Source organism: Neocloeon triangulifer, unplaced genomic scaffold, assembly GCF_031216515.1.
Source record: "Neocloeon triangulifer isolate White Clay Creek 2 clone unplaced genomic scaffold, ASM3121651v1 ptg000012l, whole genome shotgun sequence".
NCBI lineage: Eukaryota > Metazoa > Arthropoda > Insecta > Ephemeroptera > Baetidae > Neocloeon > Neocloeon triangulifer.
The window spans coordinates 7,544,440-7,562,486 of NW_026775554.1; the positions used below are offsets into that span (position 1 = coordinate 7,544,440).

The following is an 18,047-nucleotide window of genomic DNA, read 5'->3' on the forward strand; positions in this document are numbered from 1 at the left end:
GCTGCCTTTCTCTAACGTGCACATTGTTCAAGCCCTGGCTGCTCTACACGCGTTTTAACTACAATGGAAATCTCTGCATAATGTATCAACGGGCTTTATTGTAGGGCAAACACGAGTGGTCTCACCGACGGAATTCTCTGCGGAATTTATTTTTTTATATTGCTTACACAATAATAGTAATAATAATCACATAAAGGTGTGTGCATCGTTTGATGTTGCAAAAAAAATTGAATTTCAACCGGTTGGGTGGAAAAAGAGACTTTTTTTCTGCTTGAGCGCTTTGTCTCTTTCACGCTCATTCTCACCAAGAGAAAGAGTTTCTTGCTCCAAATCCTGCCGCTGCGAATGAGAAAAGTTTCTTGTTATCAAACAAATGGCAACGCTTTCTTTCGCTCGTTTGCACGCTCTTCACTTGTGCACGCGCTAAATTGGAAGGAGGTCTCAGATCTAGGAATGTTCACTTTCTCACTCGCAATCAGATCGAGAAAAAATTCTATGCCAAGAAAATGTTTAAATGTAACAACGGCACCTGAAAGACAGATATTTAATTAAAAATGTACAATTTCCTTTCTTTGATTGGAAAATTTTCCGTTTGAGGAACTCATCTTAAAGAAATATAAAAGTGGGCCTTTCCTCCTTGAATCATTATTTTATAGAGAACAATTCTGATCATTTTCCACGTTAGAATAAATTATTGTATTTATTTAAATCCTCTCACCCAAAGAGAAAATTCCAATGTAAATAAATACATGCTCAAGACTATGAAAAATGAAACAAAAGATGTTGATTTTACTGTTTCCATCATGGTTTTTTTTAATTATACCCAGAACTGCAGATTTTTTTCTAGGCGGTTTCAAGCCATCGAATTGATTCATCAAAATTTCAAAGCTTGTAACATTAATTGCCCTGGAAATGACATGAATTTTAATAAAATAAATTATTTTATGTTAATACCAGCTTCAATTGTTTTAAAATATTATTTTTATAAAATATAGACATTTAAAATGAAAAATTTTACGCATAAAAAAATTACGTTATTGCTGTAAATTTTTTTCATTGTTTTTTGCAACATAAACATTATTTTTTAAACTTTTAAAACAATTATCAATGAAAATGAAGCCGATTATTTCTTCGCACAGTTTGACCAACCTAGAAAGAAAACTGGGTGCAATTTCATTTTTTGTCATTCGAAGCAGCATCACTCTCGTTTAGTCCTTCTTACATTTGATCAAACTTTCTTTCCTTGTGAAACGTGTTTTTATGTATGATGCCTCCCTCGCCAAACTTTACGTGTGTAGCAGAGATGTGAAATGCGATACACACACCTAAATAATGTCACGAGAAGCCAAATTCCGCGAGTTGCACTTTCTGGTCACGTAGTCGAGAAGGTGCAGAGCGACCGCAACTTCTTCGGACGCATTAAAACACGCTCGTTCTCATCCAACTGGAAATTCGCCACGATAATCTTGCCGGAACGACGCAGGCTTTAATATTAAAAGAGATCCACCTTCTTCTCGTTCGACGCGAAAGAACTCCTTATGCAAATTCAACCCGGTCTAAAGAGAGGGGCTGCTGCTGCTGCTGGAGAGCACGCTCTCGTCGTCTCGCGCCAAAAGAAGAAACGAGGGCCGAAACACGATCCATTTTTCATGTTGCGACTGTCAAGTTTGGCAGAACACCATCAATTCCACACGGTTTATGAATATTTTCTCCGCGAGAACACGGCTCAATTTGACTGCAGCTCCCTGAAGTGTTCGGAGCACTTCCATTCTCATTAAACTGCGGAAATGTTGAATTATTTCACTTGCAAACTGCACTCTTATACTTGGAATAAATCAGAGAAAACCTTTTAAAGACGCCCTATTTTTCCTCGGCATTATGATTCCTTAAAATTATTAAAAATACAAAACCAGGAAAATCTTATGACCTTATTAAGTAGGGTAAAATTGCGATGTTAGAAATTGGTGAGGAGAGGTTCTTTAATTATTCATATAATTATTAATTTATCCCCTAACTTTACATGAGAATATTTGCTCCTTCACAAACCCGGTTGCTACAGAGTACAATCCCTTGTACGGTCCATTAAATCCGTATAGTAATGTTTTGTTAGTCTGTTGGAGCAGCAGAGCGGATATTGCCCTTAACCCTTAAGTCTATCCATGCATAGCAAATGAGTTTCTAAGCATCTTAAATGTAGGCCAAAGGGTTGAGAAATTTCTAAAATTAACCAAAACTTTCATCATAACGTTCAAAATCCACACCGTGAAAATAATTTAAAGCTTAATTTGAGCTACAATCATAAATTTTTTTTATAAAAAAAATTGAGTTAAAATCACCAAATATTAGAGAATTCATTACGTAAATAAAATTTACTTGCGAAATTAGATTTTGGTAGTTTTTACGAAAACTTAACAAAACAAAAGGTAAATTAAAAATTCATTTCAATGTCTATTCGCAAGCGAATTTGATTTGAATTGTCTGATCTCTGCATTTGATAGTGCGACAAAAGCGAGCACTGAAAGGTCACAGGTGTCAATCAGTCTGTCGTCTGGGTGCTTTCGTCTCTTGGAAATTATTCTGTTCGATTTGTGAGCTGCGATGCGCGCGAGTGAGTTAATTGGTGGGGTTATCAGCCGCTAACCAGACGCGCGCACCTGCAAGCAGGGCCTGCCGTCGAGCAATCAACAGCCCCATTCGCACAATGAAATGCTTCAGATCAATAACCGGCATGTGTCTCATACGTACATATGTACGAACGAGAGACGGTATAACGCTGGGTCGCGCCCTGCAACCTGCCTTGGCCGAGAGCATCAAGATTGGTAACGCGGTGTGGTCGTTTCTCATAATTTCGCCTGAATCTGTGAGTCGACTGCTGGATTGCCAGCGAGGACAGGTCGATGGATTACGAATATATTTCATGTCACACGCAAAATTGTTCACGCAACTCTTCCGAGGAAAATGGGCTTGCATGAAAAGGATCCAACGAGATAATAAAGAGCTGATTTCTACTGAAATAGGCCGAAGAAGAAATTATTGGGCCATAATCTTTTGTTATACATTTAAATTTAATTAGATATAAATATTTTTAGTAAAAATGTCACTTTTTAGGAAAGTAATTTCAATTTTTACTGATATTTGATATTTTGGTGAACATTATAGCATCCCAAAAGTACGCCCACGTTTTAATTGGACGCGGAAAGAACAAAAAATTGAGCCAACACGGTGGGCTCCAATCCATCAAAGCCAAAATTAAAAAAGAATCCCTCGGACGCCATCGATTATCTGTGTGCGAAGCTGCCCGGCGAATTTCAATCGCAGGTGAATGCAGCGTGTTATCTGAGCTTCTGATAATCCAATTAGTTGGAGTTCTTTTCCCAACGATCGCCCCGCGGTTTACGAGGCTGCTCACTCTCTCTAGCCGCCAATAAACGTGCCCAGGGCTCGCGGGCGTCAGTCGGGGCTGCAGCATTCTGGCGTTTGATTCAATTCGTTGGGTTGCGTGATGGAGAAATAAAAATGACGAGAGATAGAGAGATAGGCGACCGCCACTCTGCTATTTAATTCAATAACTATGGCAGAGCAACAGACAGTTTGCTGCTGTTTGGACGAAAAATTTCTCACTGACCATTTCAGAAGAGAAAAATGTTGATAAATATTGAATAAATTTTTGTCTGAAAATTTTGAAGAAACATAAGCTTTTGGAGCATTTGAGCAAAGACTGCAATGGAATAATTTATGATTTACTTACTTTTTAAAATTAAAACTTAAGGAAACATATTATATAAAAAAAGAAATAATTCAGGCGATTATATTATTCTTTTCACATTGATTTTTCATCAGATAATTACCAAAAATATAATCCATCGAAAATATTCATGAATTTATAGTTATAAAATTGTTTTTCCTAATGTTGGCAGTTTAAAAATGTTTATTATTATTATTATTATTATTATTATTATTATTATTATTATTTTTTTTTTTTTTTTTTAATTTCAAAGCGATAATATTTGATTATTTTTCTCTAGTGTTCGTAATATTTTCCATGCTATCTGACCAAAAGGCCGGAACGGTTTTTGATTAAAGCACAAAAGTCACGCTCCAATAACGTTTTTAATTAAAAAGTTTAAACCGCAGATCAGGAAGTAAGCATTTTCAAATTGATAAGTTTTTTACGTCACGTTGTCGCGACCATATGTTTAAAAGTTTTCTGTTTTCACGCAATTAGTCACTTTAGAGCCTTTGACAGGATCTGATTATTCATGAGCGTTGGCTCGATAAACCACTTCCTGGAATTTGTGGAAGCACGTGCAGTGCCTTTTGTTCATTTTGTTATCAAATATACAGTCATGCTTTTTCCGTGTTTAATTCCGTCAGAAATAACATTTTAATGATGCCTGCTTCAAAAATACGACGTGCTGGAGTAATGTGGGGTTGTTGATAAGTCTCATTTTTCAATTTCTATTCTAAAACACATACTGGAAAATAAAGTTTTATTTATTTAAATCTTTTACAAACATCAAACCATAAAAACAAGTGCCGTTGCTTCTTGCAACTGGATTAAAAAAAAGAAATTATATTACCTAGTTTTATTGACTATTTTCCACGAAAAATGATGAATTAGCGTATACACAGAAATTAATGCAACTTTTGATAGTAACCAGTCCATAAAAATAACCATTAACTTTTCTTGAAGTTAAATTGTCAACATAAAAAATAAATATTTTCTGCTTAAATTACCTCAGGTAATAATTTCAATTTTTAGAACCTTTTTTTTATTGGGGAATCTGAAGATTTTAACTGTTCAACATTGATATTGAGTTTGATATTTCAAAACCTCTTCCGAATATGAAATTAAAGAAATCATGTCTGGTAAAATACAAAATTTATCGCTTTTAAGATCCAATACTTTCATTTCTGCGGAAAAAGTGCCCATTTTCTCTGATGAAGGAAAATGTTTACATTTATTTATTGGTTTCTCGCTGACGGCGGCGGCGATGGAGTTTTTTTTTCTTCGGAGACGCAAAATACATCAAATTTATATTCCAGAGCTGCGCGCAGAAAGGCATCTTCATTTGAGGGACCAAATTGAAATGTATCGATTGGCGAGTCCCTCGGGCAATTTTTCTTTGTGCCCATGCCGGAGAGAAATGATCAGAGCGCCTGATGATATGTGTGTGAGTCGCCAGCAAACCGCTCTCGGCAATTCCGTTTGAGGTGATTGACAAATCAAAGGAGATGCTGCTAATTAAAACGGCAACTCAAAGATTAAGAATCATGCGGGACGCGACACCGCAGCTGCTCGTTGCGCATTTTCCTCTCTGCTGGGGAGAGAAATGGGCTTGTTTACCAGCGGAATTTATCGCTCAGCACATCTTAATTGAATTTGATTCTAAAGCTCTCTCGATAATAAAACTTTTCTTTGCAAACTAAATTCAATTTAAGCTTTTTTTCAACAGAAGTCCAAAAAGTTTCTCTGCTTATTTTTGAAAGTTTTCAGCCAGACTATGTACTTGTAGAAAAAGGATTGATTAAAGTTTTGAAATTTATAATGTAAATCATAGGAAAGAATAGAAAAAAGACAAAGTTTTCTATATTTAATAATCACCCATTCAATTAATGAGAAAAACGATTACTAATTAAAAATGTACACTTTCTTTCATTTAAGGATCAGAGTCATGCATATTTCACAACTTCCCACAGGTTGTTTTGTACGAAAATAGCTGTACCAGGGCGCAAATAATTAATAAACTTTTGGCTCTGGCAACCGTGCCCAATTTTCTCCGTCGCAGCGCCTCCAGAGAAAATTAAATCCGGTGAACAAACTTTCTCCTTGGCGAATTTTGGTCCGAATATCCGGCAAGAAATCAGCGAGAGAGAGTATCGGAGACAATTCCAGTGGGAATTCGCCACAGACGATGGATAAAAGTGTTGACAGAGAAATAGAGACCGAGGTCGCAATCGTCATGTTTTGATAGTCAGGTGGGGGAAAAGTGCACGCCAGTGTCAAAGAATTAAAGTTCTTTTGCCGTACGTGTGCCCTGGGCCTGAAATTTTCATTCTGCACACACATCAAAGGGTTCTGCACGGCGCTGAAATGAAAGGAAAGCTCTCTGCAGATGCAACTGACAGCGCCCGAAACGGGCTTGAAATAAATAAAATAAAATAAAAATGCAGCCGCCAACTTTCGCTGGCTGCCGAGATGGAAAAAGTTAGAGCTCTAAAACGGCACTCCCTGTGCTCAAGGGAAAATAAATGCGAACTTTTGAGCTTCAAAATTGCACGCGATGGGATTCTATGGGAGGATAATTTTGCCAGCGTGTCGCCCACGCCACTCGAAACTTTCTGCGAGGCGTTTTTCAGATCGGCAAATAATAGTGAGCGTACAGAATCAAAGTTTAGGCTAAAATCGATCTGATCTCCCATGGGCATTTGATTGTTAAATGAAATGATGAAAATTGTACTCACTTGGCTGCTGAGTAGCGTCATCTCTCACGCCTGAAATGTATAAATATTGATCATGAAATATTATCTTTTTAAATGATTGGAAATATCAAAAACAAATTTTTATTTATTTTTATTAGAATTTAATTTAATGGAACTTCAACAATTAGATTATTTCTTGGGCAAATAATTTTTAGTCTGCTAAGTCTTTATTTTTTGTATTTCTTCGATTAAAAATAATTTTTGTTTCAAAAGTAGCCCCTCTATGATTTTTTTCACAATTTTTTGGCCAGGAAATAATCTTTCAATTTAGTTATTTTACATTATTGAAACAAAAAATGACAATTGTCATTCTATAATAGTTTCCAAGTTCAATTTTCTTGGTGAAAAATTAAGCTTGTTGGTAGCTTTATTAAAAACTTAAAAAAATAAACTTCCATCATGCTGCTTAGGAAAAACACAAAAAATTCATCTGTTGCACAATAAATATAGAGCCTCAAAAAAATATTAGGATAGTAATATGAGGCCTTCTATAAATTCCTGCTCGCCGTATTTGGAGCCTCCGTTCGCGAACCAGCACCGCAAAATTGGGTCCCACACGATAAAAAATAGGTCTGCGGTCTTAAATTTCTTGGCTGGCTAATTAACCGCCAGGCTGGAACGTTCATTACACGGCGGGCAGAGGCGCGACCATGCAGAGGAAATTTCCCCGTCCACCGAAGCCATGAATCATATTCTTTATTAAAATTCAGCTCCACAAGTTGCTAATTAAGCCAGTCAAGGAGTCTTGCCGCGAATTTATTATTACGTTGTTCTGCTTTTTTAAGCCTCTCTAGCTCTCGCCCCAAGAGGAAGCGATTTGCACACCAAGGCAATAAATAATTGCATTTGCGTAGAACAAAGTCGCGATTTTTTGCCGCAAAATTTACAGCGTGCAATAAAGTGCCTTGATTTTAATACTGCAGCTCGTTTCGCAGACAATTAAATTAATCGGCTTTCCCGATTGTCTAATGAGATCGTTTCTTCTGCTTGACGAGGTTTCAGCCTCATTCGCTCGCTTGGAAATTTAACTGCAGAGCACTTGAGAGAAACATTGCAAGTATATGTGGGGTTTACTCTCTTGCAATCGGAATGATTAATCTTTCAGTCACTTCAACGCAGACAATAAGCGTGCAAAACGTTACACCCTGTTGAGAGCTAAAGCTTTTAGATGGTTTGGCTTCATAAAGACGTTGAATGACTTTCAAAGTCACAAAAATGGGATTGAATGAATATTCAATCAATCATCTCATTGTCGGCTGAAAAATTATGAAACCTGTTTAAAATCATTTCAATAACATTTGAAAATCAATTCAGACAAAATTACTTTTTCTCAGACGTTTTTATCGTCCTATTTAGAGAAAAACTAGTTATTTGTTAAATTAGATGTGAATAAAATCATGATAAATATACAATGTTTTTAATAAATCGAAAATATTTGAAACTATAAATGAACAGTTAAACACAAAAATAATTTAATAAATTATAATGTTAATCTTAATTAAAATGTAATTTTACATTTTAATTAAGATTGATTTTAATCAAATATTCATCCTTCCCTCATTTTCTGATTTAGAATTACTAGAAATAATCTGAATTAGCTTGGTCCAGGCTGGCTTGGACACAAGAGAATGAACAGGAATATTTTTTCAATTAGATTTGTGTTTGCACTTAAAAATTAAAAGGTTAATGAATTAAAAATATTTTTATATATGAAGCAATAAAAACAACTCTTCTCAATTGATCAGTTTAATTTTTGAAAAATTGTCTAGACTATAATTTTAATTGTTTGTTTCATTTTTTTCCCTTATTATGTACTTGAATGAGATCCATTATGAGGAAAATTCAATTTGCATTGAATGTGACATGATAAACAAACAGACATTGCGAGCTAAATAATGTAACAATGTCTAATTAAATAAAATGGGTTCTGGCCAGCTTTGAATAGCATCATTTCAGCATGCAGGACTGAAAGCAAAATAACGGTCGTGTGAATATGCTGTGTATATCGAAAGAGGATAATCCACAACACAAGCTCATTTGCATGAAATAATCCTTGGAGGCGAAAGCTCGCGGCGCCGAATTTTGGCACAGCCGCTTCGATAAGCAAAATTGCGAGCGAACAAAAGCTGGCGAGGATTTTAAGAGGAGCCTCAAGAGCAGAGATTTTGCCTCGAAATGTCGAACAAAAAGCCAAGAGTCGGTACACGCGTGTGTGAGAAAATGGAGCATAAAACTGAGCAGAGAAAAGCTGAAAGGGCATAGAATAATCCCAGAGTTTTGAGAGTGTTGTTTTCCACTCGTAACTGACCAGGCCGCGAATTCCCCGAAATTCGGCAGCGCGGCGGGAAATCTGCTGAATTATTCGCGACACGTCAGCGGCAGCAAAATACAACGCAGCCGAAATACATCAAAATTTTTGTCGTCCCTTGTTACCAGGAAAAAAATTGGATGTCGCCGGAAAAGAGGAAAAGCCCCGCGGCGGCGACTCTACGTGCGGAACGAGACGGAAGGAGGCCAAGGTGGTGAAAAATTCAGACTCATAACAGTCCCATTCGCTGCTGGTATTCATCATGCTGCCGGATTAAAAACGCAATCCTGCGTCGTCCGGTGGAGCTTAAAGGGCTGTTGAATTTTGTGTTCATTTTTCCCACATTTCAAAATTTGTGTGGACAAGCAGTTCATTGAGAGATTTTCACACATTGCCAAGATAATCCAAAACAAAATTCCCACAATATGCTAATGTGTACTAATGATGCGAGCTATTTTGCATAAAAATTTATGCTGCACCTTATATGGGGCTTTATTCAAAAAAAGGCTTTAAGAACACTTTCAGGTAAAAAGTATTAAGATTGAAACAATTTAGAAACCTTTTTTCCACTTAATTTAATTTGTATTTAATACCAGTACATAAAAAAAATGTGCAGGAGAATGAAATAAAAATGGAAATTAAACTCAGTATTTTATTTTTATAGAAATGGAAAGATTGAAGTGTGTATGGACCTTTTTAGTGAATTCATCAATCATTCCATTAATCATAATTTACAACTTTCTAAATTTTCCAGCCAATTTGGCGTCCGCCTTTCCCACAAACGAAACTTTCTGACTAATTGGCTCTGGGCCCGGTACGTGTTAAGCGCCAAATCGATGGCATTTAAGCAGCCGCGGCCGATCACTTCATTCAGGGCAATTTTCGGTGCTTGCTTTTCTCCTTTCAAAATTTGCTGTGTGGGAGAAGCCAATTTGGCGCTGTAAAAATATCCCCAACGGACTTGTCGATATCCTCTGGCAGCTCTTTGAAACGCGTTCGTCACTTTAGCAGGCCAATCGATCAAAACATTGCGAGTACACAGGAGGCGGCGGCAGCTAAGCGTTTTAATTTGCAGGCCCTTTGATCAGCAAATTGATCAACATCAAAAGGGACGCAGAGGATTTATAGTGAGCCGTAGTGAGCGAGGTGTTTAATGTTTAATTGCAACCAAAAGTTTTTCACATTCAAAATCTAAAGTTTTTATTACAGGTGTTAAAAAATATGTGTTTACACCAAAAATGCGCAATAATTTTTTGGTATCAAATTTAAGAGGTTTGTTTACATTCAGACGGAGGGCAACTTTGCCCCAAACTCATTCAAATTTTCTGGAAAATTATTAATAATAAAGTAACACTTTTGAATATTTTGATTGGATAGATTTATATTTAAAGAACAAAATGTTAATCAATTTGATTAAACATATTCAAATAATTGTTATGCATATTAGCCACACTACTAACAACTCTTATAAGAATGATACTGAATTGGCTTTAAACATTAACCATGTTTTAAGTTATTTTAAGTAATACAATTATAAATTAATTTATTTAATTTTGATGCACACAACGAAGTTTATGATTTATAATTTTTTCTAACCATATAGCCTTAAAAATAAATTTTTAATTAAGACACATCAATAAAAATTTTTGTAAGTCGCAAAATCAGAGATGAACTCCAAAGCGCATCTGTAAAGCAACTCGTATTGCTCCTAAAATAAAAACAAATGTGAACTTATTATTATTTTCTTTTTAGTAGAGAAAATTATGAAGTGATTTTTAAACCAGTTTGAAAGAAATAAAAATGCTTGAGGAGCGTAAGCATTTGCTATGCTACAATTTTTACTTTTTTCACCTTTTCTGAGACAAAGCCGGGCCGAACATTTCTCACAGCTCGCACTGCTGAGGCCACATCTATCTCGTGCTCTAGCTTAATTTTTTCTATGACAAGACCAAGTGCTAGAAACGCCCCGCAAGCCGTAACTCCATCGCTGATGATAAAAATAATAGCTTAATTCTTTTAATACAAAATTTGCATACTGGCACATCAAAACTATGGGCGCTTCTCCAGCGTGGTTGCGTTCAACATCCTCCCACAGCTGTATAAGTTTACTCGGCTTTGGAATCGTCAATAAATTGGCCGGCCACCCAGTGAAACGCACAACGTCAACGACCCAGCTGTCGTTTTCCTTTAAAAATTAATTTTATTTAATATTATTTTTAATTAAAAATAAAATCAACCTTTTCAATGTCAACCGTGAAAACTTGGTAATTGTTGCTCACAGATTTTCCTTGGAGACATATTGCGAGTCCTTCACCTGTCAACGGACTGCTTTTTTTGCGTGGCATAAATATTGGCTGCATCGAAATATTTAAATAATTAGATTCAGGGTTAGTAAAATTGCAAAACCTCGTTTGTCTCCGCCTCATTAAGCAATATCACGCTTTTGACCTTTTGCTGGTAAACCATCAGCCAGAAATCGCTGACTGTGTCACTCAATGGGACCTGTGTGGCTATGAATGCATTTTTTCGCTTGAATCCATCGACGTAAACAGCGTTGATAAAAGGATTCTTGTTGCAAATCATGGTCTCTGTTACCAACCTGACGTACCTCATAGGCACTTAAAAAAAAACAGGTATTTCATAAACTTTTAAATTGTACTCTCATACAAGCCTGAAGCTCCGGCTTCCTGCATTTCTCCTGAAGACAATCACTGTCTCTGATTTCCACTCTGCTCCAATCTTTTGCACAAACTTCATTCAACTGTTTCAGCTGGCTCATCAATAATTCTTGATCATTTCCCTAGAAAATTGTGTGCATTCATTTAATATGCCAAAAAATAACGTTTTTCCATCTTAAATACCATCAATTTACTGATATCCGTCTTTGCAGTTTTGCATGGCACCCCGAATTTAGGCACGCAGAGAGCTTCATGAATTACAAAATGAGCAAACATGTACTGTTGCTAAAAAATGAAATAGAAATATTTATTATAATATTATAAAGTAAAATATTTTACCTCATTTTCAACCAGATTAGCTCTGTGTCGTCTGATCTCCTTGAATACGCCATAAGGGTTCAAGTGACCCTCACTTTTCGCCATTCGCAGGCACGCGTCAATCAAAATGAATGCGCCTGTTCGACCCTCTCCAGAACTGCATTCAAAAATTATTTCTGATCAAAAATGTAGCATAATTTTCTCTTTTACCTGCAATGAACTATCAAAGGTCTGAAAATGACCATTTTCAAAATATTTTCAACGAATTCAGCTGTTGTGTGGGGTCCAAATGGAATTCCATGATCAGGCCATGCCGTGAAATGCATTTGTGTGATCTTAAAATTACATTTATTAAGACAGAACTTACAGGCTACTTCATAAAACTTTACTTTTCGATTTATCGACCCATTTGTAACACTCAGTGTTCGTTTCACAAAGTCCAGCGAGACGTCTTCCTCGACGTTGCGAATTTCCAAACTTCCCACATTGATCACTTGGCATTTGTCAGGCCAGTACTTTGCACAATTCGCCTTTTATGGTGACTTGTAAAATTTCTTATTACAGCAGCAGAAATTAAAACTCACCTCCCAATTTCCCTTTACGTTGACTAACATCACAATCAATGACGCTTGCTCCTGCCAAACCATTCTCCAGAAATCTTTAACAGTGGACTTGATGGGTCCTTGAGTAGCAACATATTTATTGCCACATGCCTAAATAGAAAAATATAAAGATTTTTATAATTGCATTATATATATTTTTCTGAAGATAAATGAAAACACAAAAAATTAAACTGAATGTTACTTTCCTTCACGTAATTGGCATTAATGTAGTCGTTGGAATTTTTTCCTGCAACGTCTTTCGATTTTAAACAAATTCTTGTCTCGTCATAGGCTGGGCAAACTCCATCGCGATTCTTCTTTCTGTTTTCTTTAGACGAACCAACATTGACGGACTTTGTTTTACCCTGAATTAATGCCTGTAAATTTGCATTATTTTAAATGCACTTTGTTATTTTTAATTGCATTTACCTACCCAAAATTGTTCAGAAAGTAGTCCGGATTTTATTGAAGTTGAAAAATATTCTTGATAATTTTCAATCAAAACCTTTTCATGATTTTCATCTAGATTATGTTTTAATTCCTTCGTGCCCGTGCTTTTACTGTCCATTATTTCTATAAAAAATTAGGAAACTTGTAAAAATATATCAGCAAGAGCTCAGGGACAAGATGATCACCGAGTGGAATTGCATATTCTGGTTCTTCTTCTTGTGCTGTATTAATTTTACGTAATAGGAACTTTGCAAGGAAAATGACAGCCAAAATCAAGACAACCACAAAAACGACTACAATTAGAATATAAGTAATTGGAATTTGATTTTCTTCTGAACCTGGAAAAAGCTTAGTAATCATAGTTTTCATTTTATTTTGCTAAAATTATACTTTGGCTTGAAAAATATTTAGTGAAAGAACTGCCATCTTCTGCTTTTAAAAATATGGTAAAATTTTTTCTTTTGTCTGTTTCATTGCAAGAAACATTTTTCTCCGAGTATTGCAGCTTGCAATCAAAATTTTTACACAAGTTTTCGTCTCCTGTCAATCTCCACGATCCATTTTCAAAGACTGCTGATTCAGCGAAATCTGCCCCCAAATTATAATTTATGTTATCTATTCTCCAGTTACAAATAATTATAGAACTTACTGATCGGCAAGCATTTTGGAGTTGAAAAATTGCCAATTTTAGCTCCTTTTTCATGGGATTCGCCGTTTCTCTCTATCAAGACGATCCGAACATCATAAGTGGTGTTAAAATTCAAATTTGTTACATTTAAAATAAGAGACGTCTTTTCAAATGTATAGTTGTCCCATGTTTGATCACTTTTCTTCTGAAAAAGAAACGTTCATTGAAAAAAAACTATATAAACCTGAGCGAGTTTATCCAACCTCTCTAAACTGCACCAAGCCGCGATGGAAATATTTTTTCACATTTTTGTCCTCCCATGCCAAAGAAAAATTAACCGTCGTTATTTTCCCAATTGACGTGACCGTTGGAAAATTAGGGTAAACGATAATACCTATGGTGTATATTTTGTTAAATTTTTAAGGTTTTTAATAACTTATAAGATATATTTTTTTAAATACCATCGACGCAGTCAGGTGCTCTAAATCCTTCAGCACACGAAAAACATTTCCCCGTGTGGACGCTGTAATTACCATGCGTCCCATTCCCTGCGCAATTCTGTCTTGAATCTACTGAAGTTTTACAGTTTGGCCCGAACTTTCCATCGGTGCATCCTTTTTAATATAATTTACTAATAAGTACCTAATTATTTCTAATTTAAAATTCAACGAACTTTGTGTGCAAATTGATCCACTGTAACCAGAGAAGCAAAAGCAGCCGCTCACATCGCAGGCCCGGATATTTTCACACTCGGGATTGCCAAGTTCCTTGCAGATAATTTCCCTTGCGTGGTCGGTGACTAAAAACTGATTAAATTTGAAACTAAAATTTAGAAATCTTTACCATTGAAAGTAGGCAGTTTTTCGATGTAATTGTTATTTTTGCTCTCTGCAGGCAATTGGCCTTTCTTGCTTGGGTCGAGAGAATTACACGTCCGTGATAAATTTGTATTTGTTGTTATGAAATATCCGTCTATAATTTTATATTTTATTCTAGACGCTAAGAAAATTATTATAATTTACCAGATTTGCTGCTGCCGCAAAATTTGATTTGTCCGATCACAAAATTGTTTCCTTCCACGGTGATATCATATTTACCTCTGGGAATGTTCTCAAATTCGACTCTCTCTTTTTTCCAAACATTTTTCTCCATAAGAGAAACTTGAGAGTTTTTTTCAAATCCTCGTGATTTTGCTTGGACGGAAAATTTTCCATTTTCCTTAATTAACGCAATGATGTCCATGCAGATAGTCGCAATCTCATTCAACTCAACTTTCGAAGTCATTCGAGCTTTGCTATTGTTCTCAGATTCCAGAACCCAATCTTGTTGTTTGACAAAGTTAAATTTGTATTGTATCAAAATTATAATAAGCTCACATTTGTGGACTCGAAAATAACTTCTATAAAAGTTGTGTGCTGAAAATATATAATATTTAAATGTCTCCGCCGCGACATTTGGATATTTTGACCTGTTAAGAAATATTTCATGAAATAAGAAAAAATGCAATTAATTAATAGCGCAGATTACGAGTTGAACTGAAGCGACCAATCATCGACAGAAAATTTAAGTAATTTAGTTATGTTGTCATCCACTTCAAAGTCAACCGTGAACGTTGCCCAGTTGTTGCCAGAGTTGAAAATTGGAGTGTTAGTCTGGCACATTAATTAAGTCAGAATCAAATTGAATTATGAAAAAAATATTTACTTTCACAATTGTATCGTCGAGTACATCATTTATTCCCAAGGCGTATGTATAATTTGTGTCTGGTATTCTCGGATAGTACCTAATTTTCGATGCATTGCTTTTGAATCCGTCAAATGCGTTGTAAAAACCTGATTTATTTTGCCAATCCTCGTGGGCTGTCAACAGAACTTGGACGCTTTCCTTTGCGAGGGCTGAAAAATGAAACCTTCCTTTTTTTCCCCGCCTTTCCATGTGCGCTGTTTTGCCAAAATTAAAGTTTGTGCTGGATACAGTTTCAGGAAGCGCTTGAAGTTTGAAATCATAAAAATAATCATAAATATTTATGTAATGCAAACAAAATTTTTACAATTCCAACGTTCGTCCAGGATCGGTCCATATTCGTCATTCCAGTTTTCCAAATTTGATTTATTTTTAAACCCGCTCGTCGTCCACGCACTGCATTTTGAAGGCAATATGCAATCGCTATATTTTTTGTCTAAACCATTTTCAATAAACGAGACTACTTTTTCTTCTGTTGGTAAAAAATAATCTTCTGAAAATAAAAAATAATTTTAAGATTCTGTGGAAATTGCTAATTTTAGAAAAATACTTCCTGATTGAGGTTTTCCTACTTCTCTAAGAAATGCAACCGTATACTGTGCCGACGTATCAGAAGTATAGCACCCCGTCACATTATTTGTCTGTAGATTTTTTAAAAACAGCAGATTTCCTTTGAAGATTTTTGTTAATTTTCTGTATAAAAATCACTCCAAATATTCACGCATGCACTCAATTGTAACACGCGCGCTTTACAAAAAATTGCAGCTTGTGACTGACAATGAATAAAATTTAAATATATGTAAAATAATAGTAAAATAATTTCATACCTTGCACTGCTGGCAGCAGCACGCAAATTAAGAGAAATAGTCCTCTCATGATTTGCGTTGGGCCATGTCTACTGTTCCAATGCTCACAAATGCATTTAAAACAGGAAACTGTAGCATTTTGTTTTTTTCAGAACGATAACGCCGCAAAACTAGGAAAAGATGATAAATTTTGTGATAAAATAATGCCAGTTTTATTTATCATCGGCAGATTTATCACAATGTGTGATATTTATAGAACAGCATTTTTATCAAAAGCGATACTAATTTATAGGTTCCGGGTTTCTGAAAATTCTCTTTTTGATATATTTAATAAGCGTTTGTTATACACTATCTGAAAAATTCCCAATCAAAAAGAAATCATACTTTTTACAGAAACATTTTACATTTTCCATAGAGATGATAAAGTTAGAGATTTCATTATTTCAGAAATAGCATATTTTTCAGGCAGAAGTATCAGAATTTATTGCATTATTTGCGAGGTTAAATTCTAGTTGCGGTACTTTTAAGCAACCGGCTTGTCTTGCAAGGCGCGCGGGCTGCCTATCCCTGGATTAATTGGCCCGGCGAATGAAGGAGAGCAAAGCAAGGGGCACCCAAAAGGAGACAATTTGGATTCAGGACACGACCCGTCCGTCACTGTACCGGGCGCCACTTGCTCTCGAATACCTAATGCCGCGGGGATGGCGCAAATTTCCAGCCGAATGTTTCACTGCTGTTTTGAGTGTCGCCGCTTCAAACTTTGTCATTATTGAAAAGCAGCGGAGGCGAACGTCGGTGTTTAAATTGCGCTCCCGGCGGCGCAGCGTTGTGACAACTAGCGCAGTTCATTTGCATGCCGCCGGACAAGCGTGGTGGTACGTCATTAAAAAGGGTTAAAACCACCATCAAAAATAAAAAAAGCAGGTGAAAGTAAAAATATGAATGACATAATGATATTTCAAATAGTAATCAAAAAAATTAGTGGAATTCCCAATTCCCAGACACTTACCAAAATTATTTTACTTTTAAATGCATAAAGAAATGAATTCAGTTTAAGCATAGAGATTTAATTGGATTAAATTTAAGAAATTTTGATTTTTAATATTTTAAAAGCTCAATTCTTTTCTTAAGTGAAATTAGAAAATTTTAGAATGAAAATTTTCCTGCAGCAGGTTATTCCAAGCTTTGGAGACGAGCAATTGTGAGCTGAATCAGGGCCTAGGGCAACCACTTTTGCAACGAAATTCAATAACACTTGGCTGCATGCACTTGCGCTCTGTTTGTTTTGTTGAAGAGCAGCTCGAGGCGCGCATCAAAATTACTCGCTGCGAAGTGCAGCTCATTAATTATGCAACTCTCGGCACTTTGATCTCAATTTAATCGTCATTACTCATTGATCCGTCTGAAACGAGCTGTACAATATTTCAACAATCGCATGCAGAATTTATCGCTCGGGTATGATTAACGTATTGAATTGTGCGGTCGAGGGTCGCAGGCTCATTTAGTGCCCGACCGAAATAAACTTCAACTCCCTGCCGCGCACTTTGCATTTACGATGCAAAAGACTATATTATGGTAGTTTCCGCGAGCATGTTACCCTGTTGGTTGCGGCAACACCATTAAATCAGCACAACCCACGTTGGATCGCAAGTTTAGGTCATACATTAATTTTATCAGATGATAACAATCGGGTTTTGTAGTGCTTATAAATCTCGGATTTTTGTATTTTTCAATTTAAGAAAAATATTTATTGATAATGGAAAAAGAAAATTAACATACAGCTAGTAAAAATATATATTTTATTTTCATTATAAATAATTGTAGATTTTATTTTAATATAAATTTAATAATTTTATTCTTTCTTTAATTAAGATATTTGATTTGATACTTTGCTGGAATCGTGATACAATTTATGGTTATCTTTGCTTATCTTCTATTCTTGTGCATCAGCCTGGAATGGCAGTGTTTATTATTTGCACCGACGACCCGATTGTTTGCACCGCGAAAACACATCGCAGCTGAGTGCCGAAA

General features: G+C 35.8%; 2 protein-coding genes across 5 annotated transcripts in view; one reads left to right on the forward strand and one right to left on the reverse strand.

The window, feature by feature from the left end:
* Positions 1–18,047, forward strand: part of LOC132197751 (uncharacterized) — a 64,895-nt gene that overhangs the window by 1,014 nt on the left and 45,834 nt on the right. The window lies entirely within an intron of this gene.
* Positions 9,551–16,136, reverse strand: LOC132197938 (tyrosine-protein phosphatase 69D-like). 3 transcript variants are annotated; one of them, XM_059621562.1, is made up of 27 exons: positions 16,038–16,136; positions 15,761–15,880; positions 15,518–15,703; positions 15,172–15,455; positions 14,995–15,119; positions 14,844–14,935; positions 14,490–14,789; positions 14,311–14,439; positions 14,141–14,266; positions 13,929–14,081; positions 13,731–13,861; positions 13,489–13,669; positions 13,230–13,427; positions 13,025–13,177; positions 12,823–12,962; positions 12,595–12,766; positions 12,372–12,499; positions 12,177–12,317; positions 11,998–12,122; positions 11,809–11,944; positions 11,653–11,754; positions 11,459–11,591; positions 11,198–11,409; positions 11,029–11,145; positions 10,828–10,976; positions 10,643–10,778; positions 9,551–10,499 (listed from the first exon to the last, which is right to left on the reverse strand). In XM_059621562.1, the coding sequence occupies exons 1-27, from the start codon at positions 16,084–16,086 to the stop codon at positions 10,425–10,427; spliced, it is 3,993 nt and encodes a 1,330-aa protein (XP_059477545.1). In that variant the 5' UTR covers positions 16,087–16,136; the 3' UTR covers positions 9,551–10,424. The 3 variants fall into 3 exon arrangements, with proteins under 3 accessions (XP_059477545.1, XP_059477544.1, XP_059477546.1); XM_059621561.1 differs by having other exon boundaries at positions 13,489–13,672; XM_059621563.1 differs by lacking the exons at positions 9,551–10,499; positions 10,643–10,778; positions 10,828–10,976; positions 11,029–11,145 and having other exon boundaries at positions 11,249–11,390; positions 13,489–13,672.